Source organism: Lonchura striata, chromosome Z, assembly GCF_050655825.1.
Source record: "Lonchura striata isolate lonStrDom1 chromosome Z, ASM5065582v1, whole genome shotgun sequence".
In the NCBI taxonomy this organism is placed as follows: domain Eukaryota; kingdom Metazoa; phylum Chordata; class Aves; order Passeriformes; family Estrildidae; genus Lonchura; species Lonchura striata.
Window position 1 is genome coordinate 75796004 of NC_140740.1, and position 24690 is coordinate 75820693.

Consider the following 24690-nt stretch of genomic DNA (forward strand, 5'->3'; position numbering starts at 1 on the left):
AAATTGCTGTTGGGGGCATGACTGATATGTCATCCATATAATGTTTTATTATCACGCCCTCAGTGTCTACGCGCACAGGGAATGGTAATGAAAAAATGTACCACGGGCAGATAGTAGGGCTGTTTTTCATGCCCTGGGATAGAATTTTGCAGTGGTACCTCTCCACTGGGGTTTCTCGGTTGATGGAAGGAACCGAGAAGGCAAAAGGTGGCGCGTCTTCAGGATGTAGAAGAATTTGGAAAAAACAATTTTTGATGTCAATAACTGCCAATTCCCAATTTTCGGGTAACATCGTGGGGTATGGCGTGCCTGGTTGGAGAGGGCCCGTGTTTTCTATTACTTTGTTAATTGCATGAAGGTCATGGAGGAGGCGCCACTCGTCTTTGCCAGGTTTTCTGAGGAGAAAGACAGGGGAATTCCTGGGAGATTCTGCTTCTGGATGTTCCTCCGGGTGAGTTGCTCATTCATGAGCTTTTGGAGCGCTTTAATTTCTGTTTGTTGAGCTTCCACTGCTCTACCCAGATTGGTGTAAGCCAATTTAACTTCCGGGTGGGATGCTCCTCAGTGGCCACAACCCGAAAAACCTGGGGGGTTGGTATGTCAATTGTGACCCCCCACTGGGCCATTAGGTCCCTCCCCCACAAGGGTTCATGTAGTCCAATAAAAATGGACGTAAATAAGCTGATTGTCCATTTGGCCCCTGGAATTTTACAATGATCTTTGACTGTTTTGCCAATTGTGAACCCCCTACACCTTGAATCTGTCCGGCCACATCCTGCAGTTCCCATTTTGACGGGCAGTTCCGCGGGGGAATGATGTCACGTCTGCCCCTGTGTCGAGAAGTCCATTGAGAAATTTGTGCTCCCCACCCTTCCACATGTAGCAGGAAATTTTGAGTCTTTCCTTCCCCGGTACCTGGGCCTGACATGCTTGATAGATTTTGTCAGGTGTCTGTTTCCAAAGATCTTCTGGGAAAACTGGAGGCCCAGGTACGGGAATGGCTTGGGTGATAATTTGGCCCTTGGGGAGGAAGTCTGGCGGGTGAGCACAGTGCAGCCATACGATCAAGTGTTTGGGATGAGTAGATGTCAGTCTTGGTGAAAGGTTATGTTGAGTGGCGTGATCTTTGTGTCCCCAAGAACGATGTATTTACTGTGGAGGTTCCTCCAGGTTCCAGGCTCCTCGGGGTCAACAGTAATGAAATGCCAGTCTGTGTCTTTCAGGTGCAAAGGCTCGGTCAGGGCCAACCTATAGGGAGATAAATTAGATTAGGTGTTAAGAATGGTCCTGGGATGATCGGGGTCCTGACCAAGCCAGGCTTTCGAAATGAAATTCACATCCTCCCCTATACAGGCTGGTTCATTGGCTGTAGTCAAGTCCGATAGTGTATCACTTCCATTAGTGATGTCTTTGTCCTCAGGTGGGTGCTCAGGAGCCTTGTCCCTCCCCTCCTCTGATGTTGACTGTCCCACCATATTAATTTCATTGCGCAGGGAGGGATGCGCTGGTTCATGAGTTCTTTTTATTCCCCCCTGTACTGGGGGCACCTCGCCCTTGTTATTGCTGCCGGAACTTTAAAAAGTTGTCCCTCAATGGGCATTGTGGAGCCCAATGGCGTCCTTGCTTACAGAGATTACAGGGTTTGTCTGAATGAAATCCTCTTGGAGGTGGCCCTGGGAAGCGGCGTTCAGAAGCAGGGGTGGTTGAAGGGGTGACGGCCTCAGCAAAGGAGACTCCTAGATGTCGCTCGGGGAGTCCCCTGTGAGTCTCTGGGTGGAATGGGTCACCTTCCTGGAGCAGACGTCAAGCATGTTTTGTAGTGTAGGCTCCGGATCGAGGGGGAGACTCAGGATGGCTTGCTTACACGCCTCGTTGGCATTTTGTTTGGTGACTTCTGTGATGATGCATCTCCTGAAGCCCTCGTCCGGAACCTGTGCCTCAATGGCTCGACATAAACGATCTACAAAACTTACAAAAGACTCCAGTGGCTCCTGCTTCATAAATAAATGATTAGTAATTGGGCTGCTAGGCCTTGGTTTAAAAAAGGCCTTCTCCGCCGCCTTCGCATTAACTGGTAAAGCCTCCCTGGGGATCTTTTTGGCCTGCTTTGGCCCCGATTCCCAGTCGCCGACCCCACACAAATGGTCAATGGATAGCATTCCCCCATCCACATCTGTTGAGGTCTCTGCACCGGCCCAGAGGTCCGGAAACACTTCTCTCACTTCCTGCTTCCATGCAGACTCCCAAACTGAAAACTCAGCCTGAGTTATGAAACACGAGAAGAGAGTCCGCATGTCTGCGGGAAGGTACTCTGCGGAGGAAAGTGTTGCTTTTAGCATCCCTCTAAATAATTCGCTTTCACGGCCTGGCAGAGATCTTTGATGGTTTGCTGGGGGATGGGGGACCACTGTGTGAGGGGCCTGCCCCCCCGCCGCGGGGTGAAGGCAGCAGGTGCGGCAGAGAAGGCAGGCAGGGAATGGGGCAGGCTGCAGTTCCCACTCTCCCCCCCGGAACCCAAAGCATGGGAACCAGAAGTTGGGTTGTGGGAACTGAGGGAGGAGGTGGAAGAGGCGGAGTCAGGGCCAGGGGAAGTGGCTGATGGAAAGCGCCCCCCAGAGGCAGAGCTGGGGGATGAGGTGTTAAATAATTCATAAGGGGAGGTGACTGAAGTGGGTGGAGGAGCAGAACGGGCGGGGAAAGTCTTGGGAGCGGAAGGGGTTGGCTGTTGAAAGGAAGGCTTTTTGGGAAGTGAGGGAAAGGGATTATAGGAAGAAGGAGCACAAGTGGTGGGAAAAGCCCTGCGGTCCCCGCCATCTTGTGTCCTTTGGGAATGGGTAGAAGGGAAGCCATTTTGTGGGACATTGGAGGGGGAAGTAGGAATGGGATTGGGGAAACTGAAACTTACAGAATTTCTATGGGACGGGGCTGTACATTGTGGGGAAATAGGGGTACGGGGAGAGTCCAGAGCAGTGCCAGCACTGCGTTGGTAGGGGTCCCGAGGGTTGTCAGAGGGGCCAGAATCTGCCTGCAGACATAGCTGGGATGCCCGTCTAAGAATCCCCGGGTTTTGGTGAGAGGGAGAGGAGAGAGGGGTAGGATTTTTTGAACTGGGGCTTGGTTTGTCAGCCGAAGGCTGTGGCAGAGCTTCATAATTGTTTCTTAATACCATCTCTAACTTGAAAAGCCAAATAAGTAAATTTGGAAAGGGAAGGATCCCCTTGTTTGAGGATTTCCCTTCCAACTTGGCCCCAAAAGGGGACTTGGTATAATTTGGTTGCTGAAACTTTGGGGAAGCTCTGCGACAACCACCAGACAAACCTCTTAACGTCTGATTTTTTAAACTTGGTTCTTCCCCCCCACCAGGATGCCCACAATTTGGGAATAGATCCTCCTCTGTGGCACGGTCAGTTTTGCACCCATGGTGACAGCTGAAAATGTGTGCCACAAGGTCTACAACCGAGAAAATTACGAGGAAAAAGAGAAGACCACCCCAAACAGCTTAGGCTGCCTGCTCTTCAAGCTCCCTGCATCCTGGCACCCTGGGAAAGGGAGCTATAACAAAAGAATATGAGGTCTTTCCCCTACACACAGGGAGAAAGACAAGCCCACCCAAAAAGGGAATCCTTTCCTCCCCTACCCTGGGGAGAAAGGAAAACCCTTAGAAAGATCAGGAGCATAAGCCCCAAAGACCCCCTCACTCACCAGTGGAGAGGGTCCGGTCATGTCCTGGCGGAAATGAAAAATGCCGGCTGTAGACACGCCGAAGGGGGAATAGACTCCAGTGGAGCTGGCCGGAGCTGCCGGTGCTGTCCCCGGGAGCGCCGCCCACTAAAACGTGGGTCTGCTCCCACCGGGGTAGTTTGACGGCTGAAAGGATAAATCCACGGGTCTCCTGGACTCCAAGGGTCCTCTGCCGTGGGGTCAGGCGGTCGCCTGGCCCTACATTGGGCGCCAAACTGCCATGTTGTCACCCCAGACCACTGTCTCAGATATCCTGAGCCCCAGCTAGCTCTCCTGTGGGGCGAGTAGGGCAGGTGGAAGCACTCCCCCCCTGGACCTAGATGGACTTTGGAGAGCGCTTCGTGGGTCCTAAGGCCGCAGCGGATCCCAATGGCAAATAGGAGAGGCACTTGTTGGGGGCAAGATTCCGATGTTTATTGAGATCCTGAGGGTCCAACAGCATGCAAAGGAAGCCAGCCAACAAGAGCAACTGAGGGGTGCTGGCAACACGTTATATAGGGAGAGGGAGGGGAACTGATCAGCCAATGGGGAGACATTAGGGAGTGGCTCTTGTGGAGATAGACATACAAGGGAACCAGTGAGGGATGGACAGGGGAGGGGCCCTAGGCCCTCATTCAATCACTCGGCACCCTGGATGGAAGTTTCTAGAGGTAGGGGAATGGACACCGAGTGACGGACAAGGCACCTGGGACGGGACAGGGGAATGACTCAGCTTTTTTCGGGGAGACTGACACATGAGGGAAGGTGGGAAAACTCAGGGAGACGTCAATACAATGCGGGGTACACAAGAACGAACCATTACAGAATGAAAATATGATAAAACATATAAAAACACAACTCCACATCTCCCCCTTCTTTGTTTAAAAGGATAGGAAAGAGGGGGGGTAAAAAATAATTTTAAACGGGGCAATCACTGTCTGTTTCTTCATCCTGGAAGTAGATGTCCTGTTCCTGGTGCCCATTGGGGTCAAGGGGTTCTTGCTCTGATGGTGAGGTCAGGGTAACATGGTTGACACTGATGGTGGAGTTGACTGCTTTTAAAATTCTTTATAATACTAAAACCAATGATAAATACAACAAGGGCTAAGAAAAGTAAAAGTCCAGTTCAAATAATGGATTGGATCCAACCAGAGAGTCCCCATCCTTCGAAAAGAGACCCTAGCCAATCTGTTGTTTCTCTCTTAAGGTGGGTTATCATGTTTTGCATCTTGTCTATGGTGGCACGGACGTCCTCAGCCCTAGAACTTAAATTCATACAACATAACCCAGCAAATTCCTCGCATTTGTGATTGTGTAAAAGTAAGAGAAAATCAATTGCAGGACGGTTTTGGAGGGTAGCCTGCCTCGTTATTTCCTCATCTGCTAGGAGGTCATCTAGGGCAGATGAAGTAAGATTGGCTTGTTTTAGCCACCCAACACTTGAGGTGAGACAATTCTCCGATAGTCTGCGCAATTGCCACCCACAGTAAAAAGAGAGTGAGGGATGCGCTTTTCATGGTTGACCAATGAACAACTTAATCTTTGCAATTTGACTCACAATCTGTAAGACTAGTGTCTCTTTTTTGACGTGCCAATTGCCCTGTCTGATTTAGTTCCTTCCAATGAGCAATTTGGGTTTTATTTAGGGTAAACAAGCTCAACTTCCCGAATGTACAAGGACCTCTGACCAGGTGAGGGGGGATGCCTGCCCAGGCCCGATTTCCACAGATCAGGAAGTTGCCTTTAGGTAATGCATGAGGTCTGTTGTCTGGGGCAGAGAAGCCAGGGATCTGAAGTACCTTTTTGCACCATTCCTTTGTTGTGTACTCTGGATTGATTGTTTTATTTCCTTACGGGGCTGGGCAAAGGGGTTGGAGGAAACAACAAAGTGGATACAGGTATGGGCAAGGGAGGAACCAAGTAATTCTAATTCTTTGGGATCTGTCTCCATGATTGGAAATGTTTTGACTCACGTCCTCCATGGGTCTGGTTGCTTCACCACACGGACAACGGAGGAGCGGTTCTTCTCTTGCGGGACTGAGACATTATTGGGGAAAGTAAAGGGAAAATTCTTTAAGAGGTAAGGGATCCCCTCAAGGCACGACAGGAGGGCGTTTGAAGTGGAGGAGGTTGACAAACACAAATTATCTTGATTTAAAGACTTGGCCAGTGTGGTCCACACGTTGGCCTGAGGCTGAGGAACTGTCCATGCCTGCTGGGGTCTTATGTAGATCACGGTGGTGAGAAGGATGAGGCTCAGTGCGGGTGACATCATGGCTTAGATCCAAGTCAGGTCAAGGTCTGAAAGAAAACTGAAACGTAAATTAATAATCGGGGTAGGGGAGGTCTAACTCAAAAGGGAACAAAGAGCCAAGGGAGCTGGAAAGGGAAGAGGTAGACTCTGAAAGAGAAGACCTTCTCCGCTTTCTAAAGGCTGCATGTCTCACCTGAGTACTCTCTGGTTTTCCTTGAGTTTTCAGGACATACGGTCTGACGAATTTGGAGGGGACCCATCTCAGGCCTGAGAGCGTGGATACACAAGCGTATCCCCGTCCCCAGGTGACCAAGTCATAGGACCCCTCCTGCCACCAGGTCTCAGGATCTTTAATGAGGACTGGCGGCTTTTCCCTGACCTTGTTTTGCTCATAGTTGTTAAAATGCCTGGTGATTGGTGGATTTAAGCATTCAAATGAACAGTTAAGAAAGTTGATGGTCAAGAGGGCCTGCGCTAATCAAACCTGGGGGGACTCTACCTTCATTGTTAGTTGTTGTTGTTTTAACATCTGTTTAAGACTCTGGTGAGTCTGCTCCACCACGGCCTGGCCTGATGGGGAATAGGCAATGCCAGTCTTGTGTTCTATTCCCCATTGCTGCAGGAAGCTGGCGAACTCCTTGGAGGTGTAAGCTGGGGCGTTATCTGTTTTGATTAATTTGGGTACGCCCAGCATAGAGAAAGCCTGTTTCAGATGTTTCTGGATGTCTGAAGCTTTCTCCACTGTGTGGACAGAGGCAAAAACTTCCCCGAGAAGGTGTCAACAGAGACGTGGACGTACTTCATCCTCCTGAAGGAATTGATGTGAGTGATATCCATATCCCACACCTCACAGGACTTCAGACCCCTAGGGTTTGCCCCTGCGCTCACCAATGGCAGGGGGTGCGACTTACAGGACGGGCATGTGGCCAGAATGGCCTGAGCCTGGTTTTGGGTGAGGTGGAACTGTCTCACCAGGCTGAGCGCATTTTGATGGTAGAGCTGGTGGCTTATTTTTGCTTGTTGGAATTTATCAGGGAGCGGCACCATTTGCACGGGAGTGGCAGCGAGGGTATCGGCAGGCCTATTGCCCTCGGCCAACAGCCCCGGCAGGTTGGTATGTGACCTGATGTGCATCACATAGAACGGTTGCTTTCAGCAGGAGACTAATTTAATAAATTTTGAGAGCAACCTATTCAAGGCATTGTTGGCCACACCTTGCAGGATTGCATCCTGCACTCTGGACACTGCACCTGCTACGAAAACTGAATCGGTGGCCAAATTAAAGGGTTCAGAGAACCGCTCAAAAGCCCTAACGACTGTGGCCAACTCAGCTATCTGAGGGAAGCCTTCCACCTCAACAACATCTGCTTCCCATCACTGAGTTTGAGGATCTTTCCTAGTCACAACAGACTTGTGGGACCCTCCGGACTCGTTGGTAAAAACTGTTAGAGCTTTCAAGGGTTTGTTTTTGTTGACAATGTGAATTGAATTTCCAAATTGAAAATTTTGTGGGCCGGTCTCAAAACTGAAATTTTGCCCGTGTAGCTGTCTAGAGCAAATTGTAATGAGTCATTCTCTTGTAACAGGTGCTCCAACATGGCCTTTGTGAATTGGCCCGATTCCAATTTGGGGGGAATGTGAATGCACTCAAAGTCACATCCCGCCAACTCCTGAATCTGTGCTCTAGCTTTGCGGATTAGATCTTCCACCAGCTATTGTGGCTGTGTCATTCTCTTGGACCGATGGTGACTTAGGAAAACCCACTCTAGAGTGAGAGTGGGTCCCTTCGGTCTTGGTCCTTGCCTTTCCCTAGGGTGTCTGTCCACTGAAAGATAGCACCGCGGAGGTGTGGCAGTCTGCCTAATATGACAAATTTGAAGGGCAGGCCCGGATCGTAGCTATGGGCCTGCCTGGAAGATACTGTCTCCTGAACCCTCTCCTACGCAGCCTTGGCCTCAGGGGTGAGTTCCCTGGGAGAAATAGGCTCCTCTCCCCCTGCAATAAATTGAAAAGGGGGACTAGGTCTTCGTTGATGATACCTAACCAGGGTCTCACCCAGTTTAAAGATCCACGCAGCTGCTGAACGTCAGCTAGGGCTCAAATGCTGTTTTTTATTGACAGTTTTTGCGGAACAATGGTCTGCTTGTTTATTTCCAAACCAAGGTTCCTCCAAGGTGGCATCTGTTGAATTTTGTCTGATCGCCACTCGAGTTCTACAGCAGCCAACGCATTGGTTGTCAGGTTAAGTGCGTGTGTAACTAAATTGCTGCTGGGGGCATGACTGAGTATGTCATCCATAAAATGTTGTATTATCACGCCCTCAGTGTCTACGCGCACAGGGGATGGTAATGAAAAAATGTACCACGGGCAGATAGTAGGGCTGTTTTTCATGCCCTGGGATAGAATTTTCCAGTGGTACCTCTCCACTGGGGTTTCTCGGTTGATGGAAGGAACCGAGAAGGCAAAAGGTGGCGCATCTTCAGGATGTAGAAGAATTTGGAAAAAACAATTTTTGATGTCAATAACTGCCAATTCCCAATTTTCGGGTAATATCGTGGGGTATGGCGTGCCTGGTTGGAGAGGGCCCGTGTTTTCTATTACTTTGTTAATTGCATGAAGGTCATGGAGGAGGCGCCACTCGTCTTTGCCAGGTTTTCTGAGGAGAAAGACAGGGGAATTCCTGGGAGATTCTGCTTCTGGATGTTCCTCCGGGTGAGTTGCTCATTCATGAGCTTTTGGAGCACTTTAATTTCTGTTTGTTGAGCTTCCACTGCTCTACCCAGATTGGTGTAAGCGAATTTAACTTCCGGGTAGGATGCTCCTCAGTGGCCACAACCCGAAAAACCTGGGGGGTTGGTATGTCAATTGTGACCCCCCACTGGGCCATTAGGTCCCTCCCCCACAAGGGTTCATGTAGTCCAAAACAAATGGACGTAAATAAGCTGATTGTCCATTTGGCCCCTGGAATTTTACGATGATCTTTGACTGTTTTGCCAATTGTGAACCCCCTACACCTTGAATCTGTCCGGCAACATCCTGCAGTTCCCATTTTGACGGGCCGTTCCGTGGGGGAATGATGTCACGTCTGCCCCTGTGTCGAGAAGTCCATTGAGAAATTTGTGCTCCCCACCCCTCCACATGTGCTGTCCCCGGGAGCGCCGCCCACTAAAACGTGGGTCTGCTCCCACCGGGGTAGTTTGACGGCTGAAAGGATAAATCCACGCGTCTCTTGGACTCCAAGGGTCCTCTGCCGTGGGGTCAGGCGATCGCCTGGCCTCACGTTGGGTGCCAAACTGCCATGTCGTCACCCCAGACCACTGTCTCAGATATCCTGAGCCCCAGCTAGCTCTCCTGTGGGGTGAGTAGGACAGGTGGAAGCACTCCCCCCTGGACCTAGATGGACTTTGGAGAGCGCTTTGTGGGTCCTAAGGCCGCAGCGGATCCCAATGGCAAATAGAAGAGGAGAGGCACTTGTTGGGGGCAAGATTCCGATGTTTATTGAGATCCTGAGGGTCCAACAGCATGCAAAGGAAGCCAGCCAACAAGAGCAACTAAGGGGTGCTGGCAACACGTTATACAGGGAGAGGGAGGGGAACTGATCAGCCAATGGGGAGACATTAGGGAGTGGCTCTTGTGGAGATAGACATACAAGGGAACCAGTGAGGGATGGACAGGGGAGGGGCCCTAGGCCCTCATTCAATCACTCGGCGCCCTGGATGGAAGTCTCCAGAGGTAGGGGAATGGACACCGAGTGACGGACAAGGCACCTGGGACGGGACAGGGGAATGACTCAGCTTTTTCCGGGGAGACTGACACATAAGGAAAGGCGGGAAAACTCAGGGAGACGTCAATACAATGCGGGGTACACAAGAACAAACCATTACAGAATGAAAATATGATAAAACATATAAAAACGTAGCTCCACACTAGGTCCTTTTATTTAACCTTTTCTAAAGTTGATGGGCCAATTGATGTGTAACTAGTAAAACAGTTGGACTGTTTCTTTCTGCACCATCAAATTGGACCTAAGAATTCTTTATCTAGCTTCTGTGAAAATCTGAAATGCATTTTACATCAAAGTCTCTTGAATGGAAAAGACAGGACAGGTCTGTTGCATATAAATTTCTCTTCCCTCTCCTTTCTGTTCGCACTTTTGTATTATTACACGTTTAAGATTTAAAATCACTCATAGTCAAGGACCTGTGTAATTATATTGTGAAAGCCATTTGAAAAAAGAAGGATTTAATGTATGGCCTAATTTATTTCAGCATGTAATGTTAAATAGGAGAACTTAGCCGATAGAAACTTCCGTAAAATATGCTTAGTTTCCGGTTGCTGAGGAAGCTGAAATAGAGACCAATTGTCCTGGGGTGACTTTATGATGCTGGTATCCCCAGTCGTGTGTTCTGTTTATGTTTGATATTGTGTTCTGTGCTTTCAGAACTGACTCTGAAAGTGAAGGTTTGTTTTGCCTTGTTATCAGCTGGCTCACCTCCCCCCATGGTCTGCTGTCTAGGAGAGGCCAGTGCAGGCTGGCTGACTTTGCTTTGCTTCCTGGCTTTCGCTTGTTTGCTTCTTTGTCTTTGCCTTTGCTTAATAGTTAGTTTAGCTAAGCAGTCCAATTCTTTCCCTAGACTGTTTCCTCTCCTTTTCTTTTCCTGAATACCATCCAACCTGCTCTGGACTGGGACCTGGAAACCCCGAGGAACACCGAGAGCCTGCACTCTGTGATCTGCAGCAGCCATCCCCAGTGCCCAGAGCAATCCCCAGCACCCAGACCTGGGCAGCCACTCCCAGGAGAGACTTTCTGGAGTTGTTAATCTCTTCAAAGTGGTGAAAGAGTTTTGCTGTCATCTGGTGTTGTTAATTTGTATTTGTGTTTGTTAATTTGGTGCTGGGGAGTGCTTTGTTTGTTAAATAAACAGGTTCTTTTCCAGTTCTCTCCAAGAAAATTCTTCCCAAACCAGGTGGGTGTGGAGGGGCCATGGGGGTTCTGTTTTCTAGAGGTTCCTTCCAGAGGTTTTTCTCCAAATTTGCCCTGAACTAGGACAGATGCATTGAACTTTCAGATGAAATAAAGATTATCATATTTAGTGAAATAAAGAATATCAAAGAAAATCATATCAGATTCATATGAAATATTTAGTGAAATAAAGAATATCATATCAGATTATGTAAACAGAGAAGGAGGAAGGGGAAGCGAGCACATTTTAATTTGTAAAAGAAGTAAAATATCTCAATCACTGTGTGGAATAGCACTCAATGGAGTAAGTGTGTTGAAGAATTATTTTTGCAGTGTAGCCTTAGCCTAAATACACTCTCCCTACTGCAGCAATTTGATTTGGCTGGCCCCTGATTCTTCAAAGAATATGAAACATTGTTCTCTCACCAATTTCACATTTATTAAAAGATTTCATCTTCTCCTGCGCTATGTTTGCATCACAACACAAATCATCAACTTGCTTTGACCCTGACACCATTTTATAGGCTTAATAACAATAAATCTACGTCCTGAAATAGTTTCTGCAGATTACAGCAATCAATTCCGGGACCCTTAAACCATTAATGTCATTGGCAATGATCCAGCATCCTGGGAATCCATCTAAATCAGCCATTATTACTGAAAATGCTTCTTAAGAGCCTTAAGATAAAGGTAGCATTTGGGAGCATAAAGTGCAGTTCCATTTTTATCAGCCACTAAGGGATAATTTTCATGGCAATGTTTTTTGTATCTGTTTAGAACAAGACAAAGCCAGAACAAGTCCTTCTTTTGCCTCATGGAGCTGTTTTGGATATTGTTAGAGAAGGCAATACACAGCAGATTGCTTTGCTTATGTGAAACGTGTTTGTTATGTAAAGGAGTCTCAGGATTATTTGAAGGAAAAGGAAAGAACTGCTGTCACAAAATTCTACTACTGAGAGTAATGAAAAAGAGTTCAAACTCTAACACAATTAGTAGCATGCATGATTACAGAAAAAAAAAGTAATGAGAAATCTGAGATTTTTATCTCAATAAGTTTTCATAGATTTTTGTGTAAACACAGCACATTCTGTGAACATGGGGAATAAGAATGTGGAAGCAGTTTTATCACCTTTTCAGACTGAGGCAAGATAAAACTCTAAAATGTGAAAAACAAAGCCTGCGTATCACTTTTTAGCCCTCCAGTACATAGATAACTCATGCTTTGAAAATGACCAAGTACAGCAGGGACTATGCCTTCAACAAAGAAAGGAAAACAAGGCTAGCCCTCTTCCAAACATTTCTACAACAGGCACTACCACTATATTAATACATGAACAACCTTTTTATTTCCCTGAATTTAAGGAAAAATAAAACACTGGAAAATGCACTTGTAAAAAGATGAAAGCACTGGAAAAGTACAAAGTAAGCAAGGACTGTGTGCTTGTATATATAAATCTTTATAAATACTCACACAGAAATGGTTACCATTTTTTGTTTATTTGTTTGTTTGTTTTCCCCAAATCAAAGCAGAACACTATACATTCTTTCAAATGGGTTTTGAATGGAGAACATGACAGAGGAGAACAGTGAAATTTTATTTGCTTGGCAAGTGAAAGTAGAGAGATGTTACTGCAGCACTTACTGTTCTTACCTTTTAGATTCCAACTCATCACAAACTACAGCATAACTACATCAGTGTTTGAATTTAACACACATCTTATATTTTCAAATATGTAACTTTATTTTTCTTAATAGTATCCCCACTTTATGCAGCCTACAAACCTGAAGAAAATTCATTTGCTTCTGAAAGTCATAATAGTAAGTGTTTTAGGCTGCTCAAAGTCAAAGAAGTAATCTTCACATTTCAGATGTTAAAGCTTTCTCCACAGCCACACGTTCCTTTGATGTTTGGATTATTGAAGACAAATTCACTGGACAGTTTGTCTTCTACATAGTCCATTTCAGTTCCTAGAAGTGTCAGCTGTGCCTTCTTTTCAATAAACACTCTAACCCCTTGAAAAGAACAGAAAACCAGAAATTACATAGAGCAAAACCATTATTCACTTTGAAATTCTCTTTTGACCAGTAATAAAAGAAAAGGAAGCTAAGTAAAAGGACTACCAGTACAACTTGGCTTCCCTGGCCTAATCTGGGGTACTTCAATCACTGTTTTCATTCTACCAATACAAGTCTGGCAGAAGTGTGGAACTGTTACTTATGTGTGCACATGAATGTCTGTTTTTTTGACAGGGGACAAAAAAATGATGCTGATGGAAATAAGCAGTAGAACTTGGCAACAAATCTCAGCTTGAGTACACAATTCCCATGCACAGCAGACAGTAGCCCACTTCATACCTTTCTTAAAGTCTGTAAATCCAAAAAGATACACAAAACTTCGACAACTTTGACATTAGATTTCTTCTCTCAAAATGACGAGGTTTCATTCCCCCCACCACAGAAGCTTGTGCTGCTGCACCAGAAACTCACCATCCTGAACTACTTCTTCATCAGAGTCTCCTTTCGATTTTGTATATTCTAATGTGTAAGAAAGTCCATTGCATCCCCTTGTACGAACACCTACTTTCACACCTACCTAAAGAAAAAGAAACAACAAAAACACCACCAGATGCACAACTTCCTTTTTAAAACCTATTCAGAACATCAAGTTAAAAAATATGCAAAACAATGAAGTGCCGACACATATTCTTCTCCACTGCCTAAATGTAAAAGTGAATTACTGTAATAGATAAGAGGTAACTTCTTCTTTTTTCTTTTATAAATTTGACTGCTGAGGTAAAAAGAAACCCATCTGATCCTTGCTGGAGTGGATCATGCCCTACAGTATGTTAAATTTTTGAACTAATTAACCACGGGCACTCCTATAGGAACCAGGTCTCAAAAAGACAGTCAAACTTCAAAGACAGGTATTTTGTGACTTCAAGTTACTGTTTACTCAGATGCTAATTCAGCTAGTATGACAGTAACATAATTATGAAGTTGTGAGACCAAAATAAGGGCAGTTACTAGATTATCACAGAACTCTTGTAATGACACCGTCAGAAAACTTACTTTAAACCAAAGTTCTGAAAAACATACTTTGATTTTTCATTACCTCTATTGCCAAGAAGCAAACCCCTCCCTAAATCAGGTGTATGTATATGTGTACTCTTTTAACTGGCTTTAAAAGCCAACTTAGTAAATGTTTGTAACATTCACAGCATTCAGCAAGTCTGACAAGAGCATCCGTGTAAGGAAAAATAAGAGTTTTAACAAAGTAGAAAACTATTTGTGTGTAAGAGTCTTTATGAAGTAACTGTATCACCTTCTACACGCCAGTGCTTGATAACTGAAGAGCCAAATTTTATTGTCTATGTCCATATGTTGTTATAAAATTGCATCAAAATGTAACACTTCTCATCAAATCGGCTCAAGACAAACTGCATCTGATCCTTTCAGACTAAATACCTTTTTCTACAGGAACTGTTACAAATAATGGGTTGGAAAATGCAAACACCATCTAAAGCCAGGAAACGACTGACCATATAAAGTGTAGGTCCAGGCTTCCTTAGGATGGTTTAAAACATTTGAACAAATAAGTCTGGTTAGTTGCAGACAAGCAGGAAGCAAAAGAAACAATGGCATTGATTAATAAAAGAGATATTCTTCTCAGAGCAATACTTACTGTAAAAAATAAACTAATGCTTGCTTTTACAATGATTGTGTGTCTTTCCCTCAAGAAGAAAAGATGACAAACACATTGGGTGAAACACTGGTTACTTAAAAAAACACATTGTCTGGCACTTTTCCTAAGAATTAGATGTTCTCCAATGCATATGAATATAACTTGATTATTGCATACTGCACAATGAGAATTCCTACAAGAACTTAATAAGAGCTGAAGAGCCTATCAGAAGTCATTACTATGCAATACTGAAGGGTTTCATTAAAATGTAGCTCAAAAATATCTCAAGCTCAAAATTTTTCCAACTTCATTAATCTTAACAGTAACTGTACAGTGAACTGTCATTACAGTCAGTTGTTTCCTGCATTTCACTTTATAATAAAACAAAGCTGGATATAAGTTTATGCATTCCCCACCAAAAAAAAAAGTCAACATCTCTAACAAACACCTCAGTGTTCAGTTCAAACTTCTGAGTCAGCCAGAAATGCTTTGTAATCATGGGCTGTGCATGCAATCTTAGCATACCCTAAAGACTGACCCTGCCTACACTTACGTGGTCAGGTTTATCTTTCAGAAGCTCTTTTATCTTCTGGACAGCAGAAGGGGTCTGAAAGACAAAAGAATACATAAAAATTTGATTTTTTTGTTTGTTTGAGTATTTGCAATGCATGTATTAAAGTTAATGCCTGTAAGATACACACTGCTGTAAAACAGATGTTCCCTCAGCCTAATTGACACAGAGCACACCACCTCTTCACTCCTCTCCTCACCCGCACTGCCAGCAAACGGATGCGTCAAAAATTCAATCCTTAACCCTTAACAGTGGGGGTTTTGGCTGTTAGAATACCAGAATGGCTTGGGATGGAAGAGAACCTCAAAGAAAATCTAGTTCCAACACCCTTGCCATAGCAGGGACAGTAGGCCAGGTTGATCAAGGCCTTGGACATAGGCCAGGTTGGTTCAAGCCCAAACTGGGCTTGAACACATCCAGAACTTCCCTGGACAACCCATTCTAGTGTCACACATCCCTCATAGTAACTCATTTTTTCCTAACACCTCATTTAAGTCTCCTTCTTGTCTTATCACTACAGTTCCTGATGAAGAGTCCCTTTCCAGTTTCCCTGGAGGCCTCCTGCAGATACTGGAAGTTTGCCATGAGGTCTCCCAACAACCTTCTCTTCTTCAAGTTGGACGGCCCCAGCCTTCTCAACCTGTCTTCTCAAGGGAAGTGGCTGCAGTCCTCTAACCAACTTTGTGGCCTCCTGCATGCCCTTCTGATGTTGGAGGCCCCAGGGCTGATGCAGGGTTCCAGGTGGGCTCTCAGCAGGGCAGAGCAGAGGGGCAGAATCCCCTCCCTGGCCCTGCTGCCCACCCTGCTCTGGATGCAGCCCAGGACACGTGTGGCTCTCTGGACTACAACTGCTCATTGCTGTGTCATGTCCAGCTGCTCATCAACAATCACACCCAAGTCCTTCTTGATACAGCTGCTCTCAACCCATTCTCCACCTAACTTGTTGGTGTGCCTGGGACTGCCCCGACCCAGGTGCAGCACCTTGGATTTCACTTTGCTGAACTTTATTAAGTTTGTATCAGCCCACCTCTCAAGCCTGTCAAGATCCATGTTGTTTCTTTGCAGCTTTTTCCTCCAAAATCACTACCATAATTGAATCAAGTAGCTCTGTTCTTGTAAACATTTTGTCACATACCCATTACAGACAAAAATCAGTTAGATATAGAGGGCGTATAGCCTACTTCTCTCTCTCCATTAACCTTAAAGGAACCTGTGACTTAACAGCAGATGAAATTCAGCATTCATGCAGATCTAGTTGATAGAGAAATGCAAAAACAAAATGCAAACGTCAAAATTTCCATTAAATTCCCACAAGATTCTGAGACACCGAGAAAAGCGTTAGTGATGTGAAGTTCTTACCATGAGCCAAATCTAACAAAACAAACGTCAAGTAGACTTGCCGTAGAAAATCCTTTCTAGTCACCTCTACCACTCTCGTTGTGGGGCTGTGTGTCTCTAGAGCCACTGCTGAGCAGGAATCTCCTGCTCTGACAAACGCCTGAGCTGCGTGCATTCCATCTGCGCCTGCTGCTGCGGGAACTAGCTGCGCTTTGCTCTGCAGCGCTCTCAGGTCAGAGGCTGGAGAAGACTGAGATCACCGAGTCCAGCCTGCGACCCAGCGCCGTGTTTTCGATTCGGCCTCTCCAGCACGGCCGCTAGAATGCGCGCATGTTATTATTAACAACAGGACGTAAAGCCTTCCTGGAAAGGACCTACGCCTCAGCCTCGGAACGTTACGCATTACCGTCTTCCAAAACATTTTAATCAAATCCTGTTTTTGGGGTGTTTACGCGACAGGGCCCCGCGCTCGCGGGGGCGGCCGCGGCGCTGCCCCGGCTCTCTGCGGGGCCTCCCGGCGCGGCGCGGCGCGGAGCCGCCCCGTCCCACAGGGCAGGCAGCGGAGCCCCTCGCTCCCGCCCGCCGGGGTCACCGCCGCCGCCCGATCCCGGCCCGGCCCCGTCCTTGTGCCCGCCCCGCTGCCCGCGGAGCCGCGGTCCCGGGCCCGCCCGCGGCACTGACCAGCGTGAGGGCGGCGCGGGTCGCCTGGATCCTGCGCTTGCTGACGGCGCGCACCGTGGCGCGCACCACGGACGAGGCCATGGCTCGGCGCCCTCGGCCGCGGGCAGCGCCGCCCGCGCGCTGTGACGCCACCGCGCACGCGCCGCCGGCGGGACGGGCGGCGGCGGCTCCACCCCCGGAGGGCGCCGCTCCCGCTCCCGGCGCCGCTCCCGCTCCCGGCGCCGCTCCCGCTCCCGGTGCCGGCGCCGCTCCCGGTGCCGCTCCCGGTCCTGGTTCTGGTCCCGGTCCCGGTCTCGGTGCCGCTCCCGGCGCCGCTCCCGGTCCTGGTTCTGGTCCCGGTCCCGGTCCCGGTGCCGCTGCGGCTCCGGCAGGGCGCGGCGCCGCCGGCCGCGGGGCTGCGCGCCCAGATAAGCGGCGGAGCCAGCAGCACGCCCTGCCCTGCAGCTGCCCTGGAGGCCCGGCACAGCAGCGCCCAGCTGTCACGTCAAAGGGGAGGGATTTGCTGCAGCCATTTAATGACTGGCTAGCCTGTCAGCGCCGGGGAAGGGTCACGGAATAACGATCTTTGTTAATTTAGCATGTAAGGGGGTTAGAATGGAGCGTAAATATCATCTGGGCAGGGTCACCTCTCACTACATTAGGTTGGTCCAAGCCTTATCCAGAACTTCCCTAGGCAACCCGTTACAGTGCCTCACAGTATTTAATTTTTTCCTAATACCCAATTTAAACCTCTCCTTCGTTTTATCAGTACAGTTCCCTGTAGGGCCCCTGCAGATACAGGAAGGTTGCCATGAGGTCTCCAGATAACTTTCTTGTCTTCAAGCTGTGCAGTCCCAACCTTCTGGTCCTGTCTTCATAAGGGAGGTGGCTGCAGTCCTTTTATCAACTTAATGCAGGGGAGGCCGCACACTTGAACAGTTCAGTATCATTCTTAAGTTGGAAGCCCCAGAGCTGGATGCAGTGTTTCAGGTGGTGTCTCACAAGAGGCAGAGGGGCAGAATCCCATCCCTGGTCCTGCTACTTTGGATCCAGCCTAGAATTCTGACATATTAAGGTTCAAGGACTGGTGATAGTAGCTGACTGCAAAAACGTTTTAAAAGCAATATATTAATTCAAAGAAATGTACTAAAAAGCTCTAATCTATTAGAAAAGTGAGATTGAGACAATAATTTACCATTCACAGAACACTGTTCTTACCCCATTGCTGTCCCCACAGGGGCAAAGACAGGTTGAGCATATCAACATATTCCAGAAGTTAGAATGGAGTCTTTCATAACTTCTCACCTTTCTGAATTCACTTTTGTACTATTTACTTATGTTTGGATGGAGCTTTAGTGGCTGCAGTCATATAGCTTACCCTGTGAGGGTACACTGGATATTTCAGAATGAATGAATAATTTGTCAGCCTAAGGAGAGTGATTCCACCACAGCTGCTGATTCAACAACAGGACATCTTCCTTTATCTCCCTTCGTTTTCATCTGCTCTGCAGCTTCTCAGCCAGAAAGGACAACCAAGCTCAAGCCTCTGCCAGAGCCTGGCTAGTGTACTCTACTCCACCCACCTTTAGCATGTATAGTGAGTGGGAAGTCAGGTATGCTGGCCACATTCTATTCAGGGAGTAGAGTAATCCTGTTTTCCTCTACAATTTCCATACCGTTATCTTTTTACCCTCTAAAATTTTCCCACACCAGGGAACAACGGAGGCCCATGAGTGCATAGTTTCCCACCTACAAAATACAGGCACCGAATGTGAATATTTATTGACCATCACATTAGCAAACGTTTTAAAATAACAATGCGTATGGCTATTCAATAAGAAGCTTTGGCTCAGCAGGCAAAACCCAGGTGTAGAGCGATCCATTTTGGACACATCCCTGAGTGAAGTGCAGAGGACCTGGAAGCAGTGACTGCTATGATCCATCACAGACAACACACCATGTCTGCCCTCCTGCTGACCAGGATCCCACCCTTTCCTCCCAGTTCATGCTGATCTGGGGCCAAGTGAGAGGATGGCCATCAGCAGTCAGGGCCCAGCTCTCCTTGATCCCTGCCTGGTGCAGAGGCATGGTAGGAGGAGAGCGTGAAAGCTGCTGGATGAACTGAGCTGCCATTCCCCAACTCCTGGTGGCTGCAGCGACTTGACTTCCAAGAAAACCCAATACCCCTGGTACGGGGACACTCATGCCATTACTGTAAGTTGAATGATGGCTATGCCAGAAGGTAAACAAATACTCATTTTTCATTTCCACATTACAGCATTCTGAAATATGCTAGGTAATACTTTAAATCCCTGTTTATTAAGTCCAAGCACAAGAAACACATTTGGGTCTCATCACCTCACTTCCCTGATTCTGGGCTTAGTAGTTCTGAAGAGCTTTGTAGCATGTAAGATATGTTAACATGTTTTTTACATACATAATTATGCCCCTTGCTGAGGCACAGTACTACTATCGCAAATATAAAGATAGCAGGTGTATAAAAAAAGTTGTATTTTCTTTAGCTACAGTGTGTCTTTCGCACATAATTCATGCACCTTGAATATGCATCTCAACTAAACTATTCCTACTTAGGGGTGGGGGAGTGGGGCTTAATGCACTACTGGGCTGAAAGCTGAAGTCAGTACACTTGAAGGAGGGAAGATCGTTTATGACTGCAGCTCATACCTCCTTCACCATTCACACAAGCAGGCAAAACTTTCTTCAGGATGCTTCCAATCATCAATCCTTAGTCCCCTGCCTGCTGAATCAATCTCCACATGGAACACTGAGCATTGGCTAAAAAAATAGCCTTCTCTCAGAGAAAATAAATGAAAAAATCAGCTTTAAAATCTAACTAGTTCAAGTGAGTAATAAGAAATATTGATAAGTTATCAGTATGGAAGAAAAAGCCAACAACTTTCCATGCTAGAAAACTCCCATTATAAGCACCTATTTCAAGCCCTGGAAGCTTTAAGTAAAATTTTAACAGATGGGGAAACAGTTTTAAATATAGCTAGGAAACAAACCTCACCAGAACAATTACATTAGGGAAAATGGATGTGTGTGATCTAGTAGCTACATGACATTGACTTACCTGCTTAAGACCGTTAACTGTGTTGCAAACCTGAAAAAAATTAATATTTCTCCATTTCTCAGCACAGATTACCTACTATTCACATCATAAAACATATTCCAGCTTTGGAAACTCAAGACATCAAAAGCATTTGAAATTCCTGTAAAATATGGTGACAACACTTTCTTCCAATAAAAAAGATAGCATAAATAAACAACTGTGTGTCCCTCCATATCATTAAGAAGGAGAGCATGCACCTGCTTCGGAGGAGACTCATACACTTCAAACCCACCAGCAAAATTGGAAGTAACTCCAAACAGAAAGCTAAATAAAGCACAAAGGTAATATGCTTGAAAATGTGTTTAGGAAAGAATGCAGAAGAAATTACTTGTGAAAGCAACACATCTGGAAGTTCATAGATAGCTGGCTTCAGATGGGTGAAGACCAAAACAAGACTTAGGATGCTAATTCTCTAAGATCCCTTTGGCAATTCTAGCTTTCAGCTTCCATAAAAATAGATCAATAGGGGAAAAAAAATTGAACATGACTGTTATAAATCCCGATAATTATATTAACTTAGCATTAATTCTACATTTATGTTAGGAATGTTGAAAACTACAACCTCAGAAAAAACCAGAGAAACTTAAGTCTGATTTTCACTTTTTTTTAAAATTTATTTCAGATTCATAAATTAACAGTGGTTTCAATTTTAACACGTAACTAATTCGCTTCTGAGCAAGATAAGATGGCACATTACCACCTCTGGAAGGACTTCAAGTAAATCTCAAATTCATACTACTAGTTAATGTAAATTCTGGACTGGTACAAGGATCCTCTTCATATCCCATGAAAACGGACAAGTATTTTTCGCTAGTTGCCAAATATAATACCTCTATTTCTTAAAGCATTTTTGTCTGTATCCCCAAGGCCTTGAAAAAGATTCTTAGCAGCAACAAAACAGGACTGACCTGTTACCTAGTCTTACTTTCTTGAACATGAGCACAGCAGCAAATAAACTCCCATAAAATCACAGAACAGAAAACAACCGCACAAAATCTCAGTGGCACTGCTTGTCCAGAGATTGATGACTAGTGTCTATGTGTTGAGTTCTCTGGAGAAATAAAAAGGAATATAGCAGTCTACAAACATCTCAAACACTTACACAAGGATTCAGTAAACAATCAACATTAATAAATATAATTTGCTCCTTCAAAAGATTCATTTTTGAATAAAATATAATTTATTTGGCTAGCACATTGTTTTAGTGCAGTTTAAAATGGCCAGGTGGAACAACGAAACCCTGAAAACAGTTCATTTTTAGTGCCTGCCCTTTTCTAAATTCATTACCTAGTAAACAAATACAAAACATCATGGCTTTCTATTAAAATGCTCAAACAATCTATTAAAAAGAGCAGGGGTTTGTATTAAAATCCACAGTTGCTTGTACTAGCAATCTAAAAGAAAACACCCATATTTTCATTGAACTTAAGCTGAAGGTTGTCTATGCTGCTGTCCTGTGAATTCAGATGCTATAGCCAAAGTCATTTCTTTTAAGTGAATGATGGGCCTGTGTTGCAATTTATCAGCCCTTAATATCCCTCATGATTCTTGCTGGGTCCTCTTCTGTGAGGCTTTTCCCTGAGTCATGTATTTATTGGAAAGGCTGCCTAAATTGGGAGGAAAAAGCATAATGGTTTAAAGGTATCATTTATTGTTTTTTAAAAAACAAAAACAAACAAAACCAAAAGGAAACAAAAAAACCCACAAAAAAAAAAAAAGACTTGAACCAACTGAAACAAAAAAAACCAGGAGAAAATTACTGTCAAGTCAAACTGCAATGAAAGGACACACAGATCAACTTAAGATCATTACCTGCCAAAGTACAGTAGGAAATAATTAGATATGAAATTGAGAACAAGCATTTTCTTGAACACCTAATGACAAACCATTTTGTGTTACAAAATCCCCAAACTTAAATTTGAAAAAACCTTCCAGTGAAGACAAAAAAATCCAATGTGTCTTCCCAGCAAAATTTAATTTGAGATACTTGATTGCAGTCAACTCTTCACAAACTTCAGAAAACTAATTAGGTCGCCTTCCAACTGCAGAGAGATTAGTGTATTATACCCATGCTGCTGAAAAGGTTTGCAGAGTTGTACTAGAAATTGTAATTAAAACAATAGCAGCTGTTCTTAAAATCTTCATTGTACTTTCTAGTGAATTGCTGTAAAGAAGCTACATTGTTAATAACGCATTTAAAACAAAACATCTCTAATTTAGAAAGAGTACATAAAGGCCTTTTTAATACAATCTTACTGCTACTTCTAAAGATAATTTTAGCTTGTTTGCATTTTGGCAATTCAGACCAAGGATGTGGTTTGATAATCTCTAAATTAGTTTATCATGTATAATTCTAGATAATTACTGCAAGAAACCTTCACAAGAAAGCATTCCATGTTTTGTCCCTGAAGTATCAGAGAACCCCACGTAAGCTGAAACAGGAGATTGATACAACTCCACCATACCCTGCTGCGAAATAAATCTACCAGATCAATGACAGGGCACACAATCATTATGCCCAAATTTTGCTTCCAATATAAAACTCAGAATTTGTACACTTCTCCAGATTAAAAAAAAATAGGTGGCTTCAGCCTGTTCAAGCTGCCACTGTGCTCAGCAATTTAGCTAGAGGACTGATGAAGAATCATACAATTATAGAATGATTTGGGTTGAAGGTCATTTAGTCCAATCCTCCTGCTGTGGGCAGAGACATCTTCAGCCAGATCAAGTTGCTCAGAGCCCATCCAACCTGACCTTGGATGTTTTCAGGGGTGAAGTCTCTCTGAGCAATCTGTGCCCGTGTTTCACCAAACTTTCTTTAATGTAAATCGACCCTCTTTCTGTTTCAAACCATTACCTCTTACTATCACAGCAGTGCCTGCTGAGAAGTTTGTTCCCACCTTTCTTAAAGGCCCCTTTTACAACTGAAAGGCCACAACAGTCTTCCTTGAAGCCTTCTTTTCTCTAGGCTGAACAGCCCCAACCCTCTCAACCTCTCCATAAGAGAAGTGCTCCATCCCTCTGATCATCTTGGTGACCCTCTTCTGGACTGGCTCCAAGAGTTCCATGTCCTTCCTGTGCTGGGACCCCAGAGCTGGCTGCAGGGTTCCAGGTGGGGTCTTAGCAGAGCAGAGGGGCAGAATCCCCTCCCCTCACCCTGTTGGCCAGGCTTTTACACATAGTTTCTGAATTGAACTGAAAATATACAAACCTGACTGGGGACTCAAAAATACTTTTCCTTTTTGTTTCTTCTTTTCTTCATACATAAGCACTCCCTATAAAAAAATAAAATACACATATTAACAAAACAACAAAACAGAAGTATTTAATTGCACAACATAAAAGGTTTTGCATGAAAGCTTACCTAAAGCTTTTCTAAATTACTTTATATGGACTTAAAACATATAAAAAGTAAAAGATGAAACCAAAGTAGCACTTGGTGTTTACCTGATTTAATCTACCAGCACGTTTGACAGTAGTGGGTAAAGAAGGGGACCTGCACAACACTTCTGCCTTTGAGCCATCTGAAAAAATAATAAAAATGAGTTACTAATTAGAAACTAGTTTCCATTTCAGTTATCATAAAACAGAAAAACACCAAAATATTTTCTGTCTAGAATCAGAAAATGTAGAACGTAGGATATTATTATTTTTCTCAATTTTATGGTATGGAAAACTTGCGTAATGTGGTAACATACATTTAAACTAGGAACCTATAATAAATTAATCTTTGATTCCTCCTCCAGAATCAGCAGGAGACAGGGAACTTAGAATGAATGAAGGTAAGGTGGTAAGTGAAGTGTCCGTAGTCTCACAAAATGCAGCAATGCAAAGAGTCAAATCTAAACTCTTTGATCCATTTGTTTGTATTATTCAGCTAGGGAGAACACTTCAGGCACTAAGCAAGCAATAAAAGACAAAGCCCAGCCTACAGCAATTCTTTCAAATTGAAATATATTAATTTTCAAAATTAAAAACACCTATTGCAGAACTTACTATTTTAGACATATATACTGTACAGCCTAAGTATATTTCTCATGGTGATGAATGCTAAATATGATTGACTATGAAACAGTAATGCATATTTCCCTCCACCTTAGCAGACTCAGTATTACAGCAAACAGAATGGCTGGAAAAGAAGTTTAGTGAGAAAAGGTCAAAGATGAACAAACTCAAAAGTTAAATTTAGATCTGACATATACACCTTCAAAAGGTCAGAAGCTGAATGAAGCATGGTTTCAATTTTTAATCAACTTTTCTGTCTATCCAGTACTTCTAGGAGTCTATCAAGGTAAATATATTTCTAAATCTATTACAATTTTGAATATACATGCACCATTTCCCTTCCTCTTCCAGTATTTTTACACAG

At 44.8% G+C, this 24690-nt stretch overlaps 2 protein-coding genes across 5 annotated transcripts in view; both read right to left on the minus strand.

The window, feature by feature from the left end:
• Nucleotides 1–12415: 12415 nt before the first annotated feature.
• On the minus strand, nucleotides 12416–17333 carry ISCA1 (iron-sulfur cluster assembly 1). Its single transcript, XM_021531133.3, has 4 exons — nucleotides 17210–17333; nucleotides 15173–15226; nucleotides 13425–13530; nucleotides 12416–12950 (listed from the first exon to the last, which is right to left on the minus strand). Exons 1-4 carry the CDS (start codon nucleotides 17288–17290, stop codon nucleotides 12802–12804), a joined length of 390 nt encoding a protein of 129 aa, XP_021386808.1. The 5' UTR covers nucleotides 17291–17333; the 3' UTR covers nucleotides 12416–12801.
• Nucleotides 17334–20909: 3576 nt separating this feature from the next.
• The window catches only part of TUT7 (terminal uridylyl transferase 7), a 33044-nt gene continuing 29263 nt past the window's right edge, over nucleotides 20910–24690 (minus strand). For 3 of the 4 annotated variants that reach the window (XM_085567330.1, XM_021531134.3, XM_021531135.3), the window contains 3 exons: nucleotides 23769–23845; nucleotides 23533–23596; nucleotides 20910–21928 (listed from right to left, as the gene is read on the minus strand). In XM_085567330.1, coding sequence (XP_085423456.1) covers nucleotides 21861–21928; nucleotides 23533–23596; nucleotides 23769–23845 — 209 coding nt within the window. In that variant the 3' untranslated portion in view covers nucleotides 20910–21860. Of the gene's footprint in view, nucleotides 22364–23532; nucleotides 23597–23768; nucleotides 23846–24690 lie in introns of all 4 variants that reach the window. The other variant, XM_085567329.1, reaches the window with a different exon arrangement.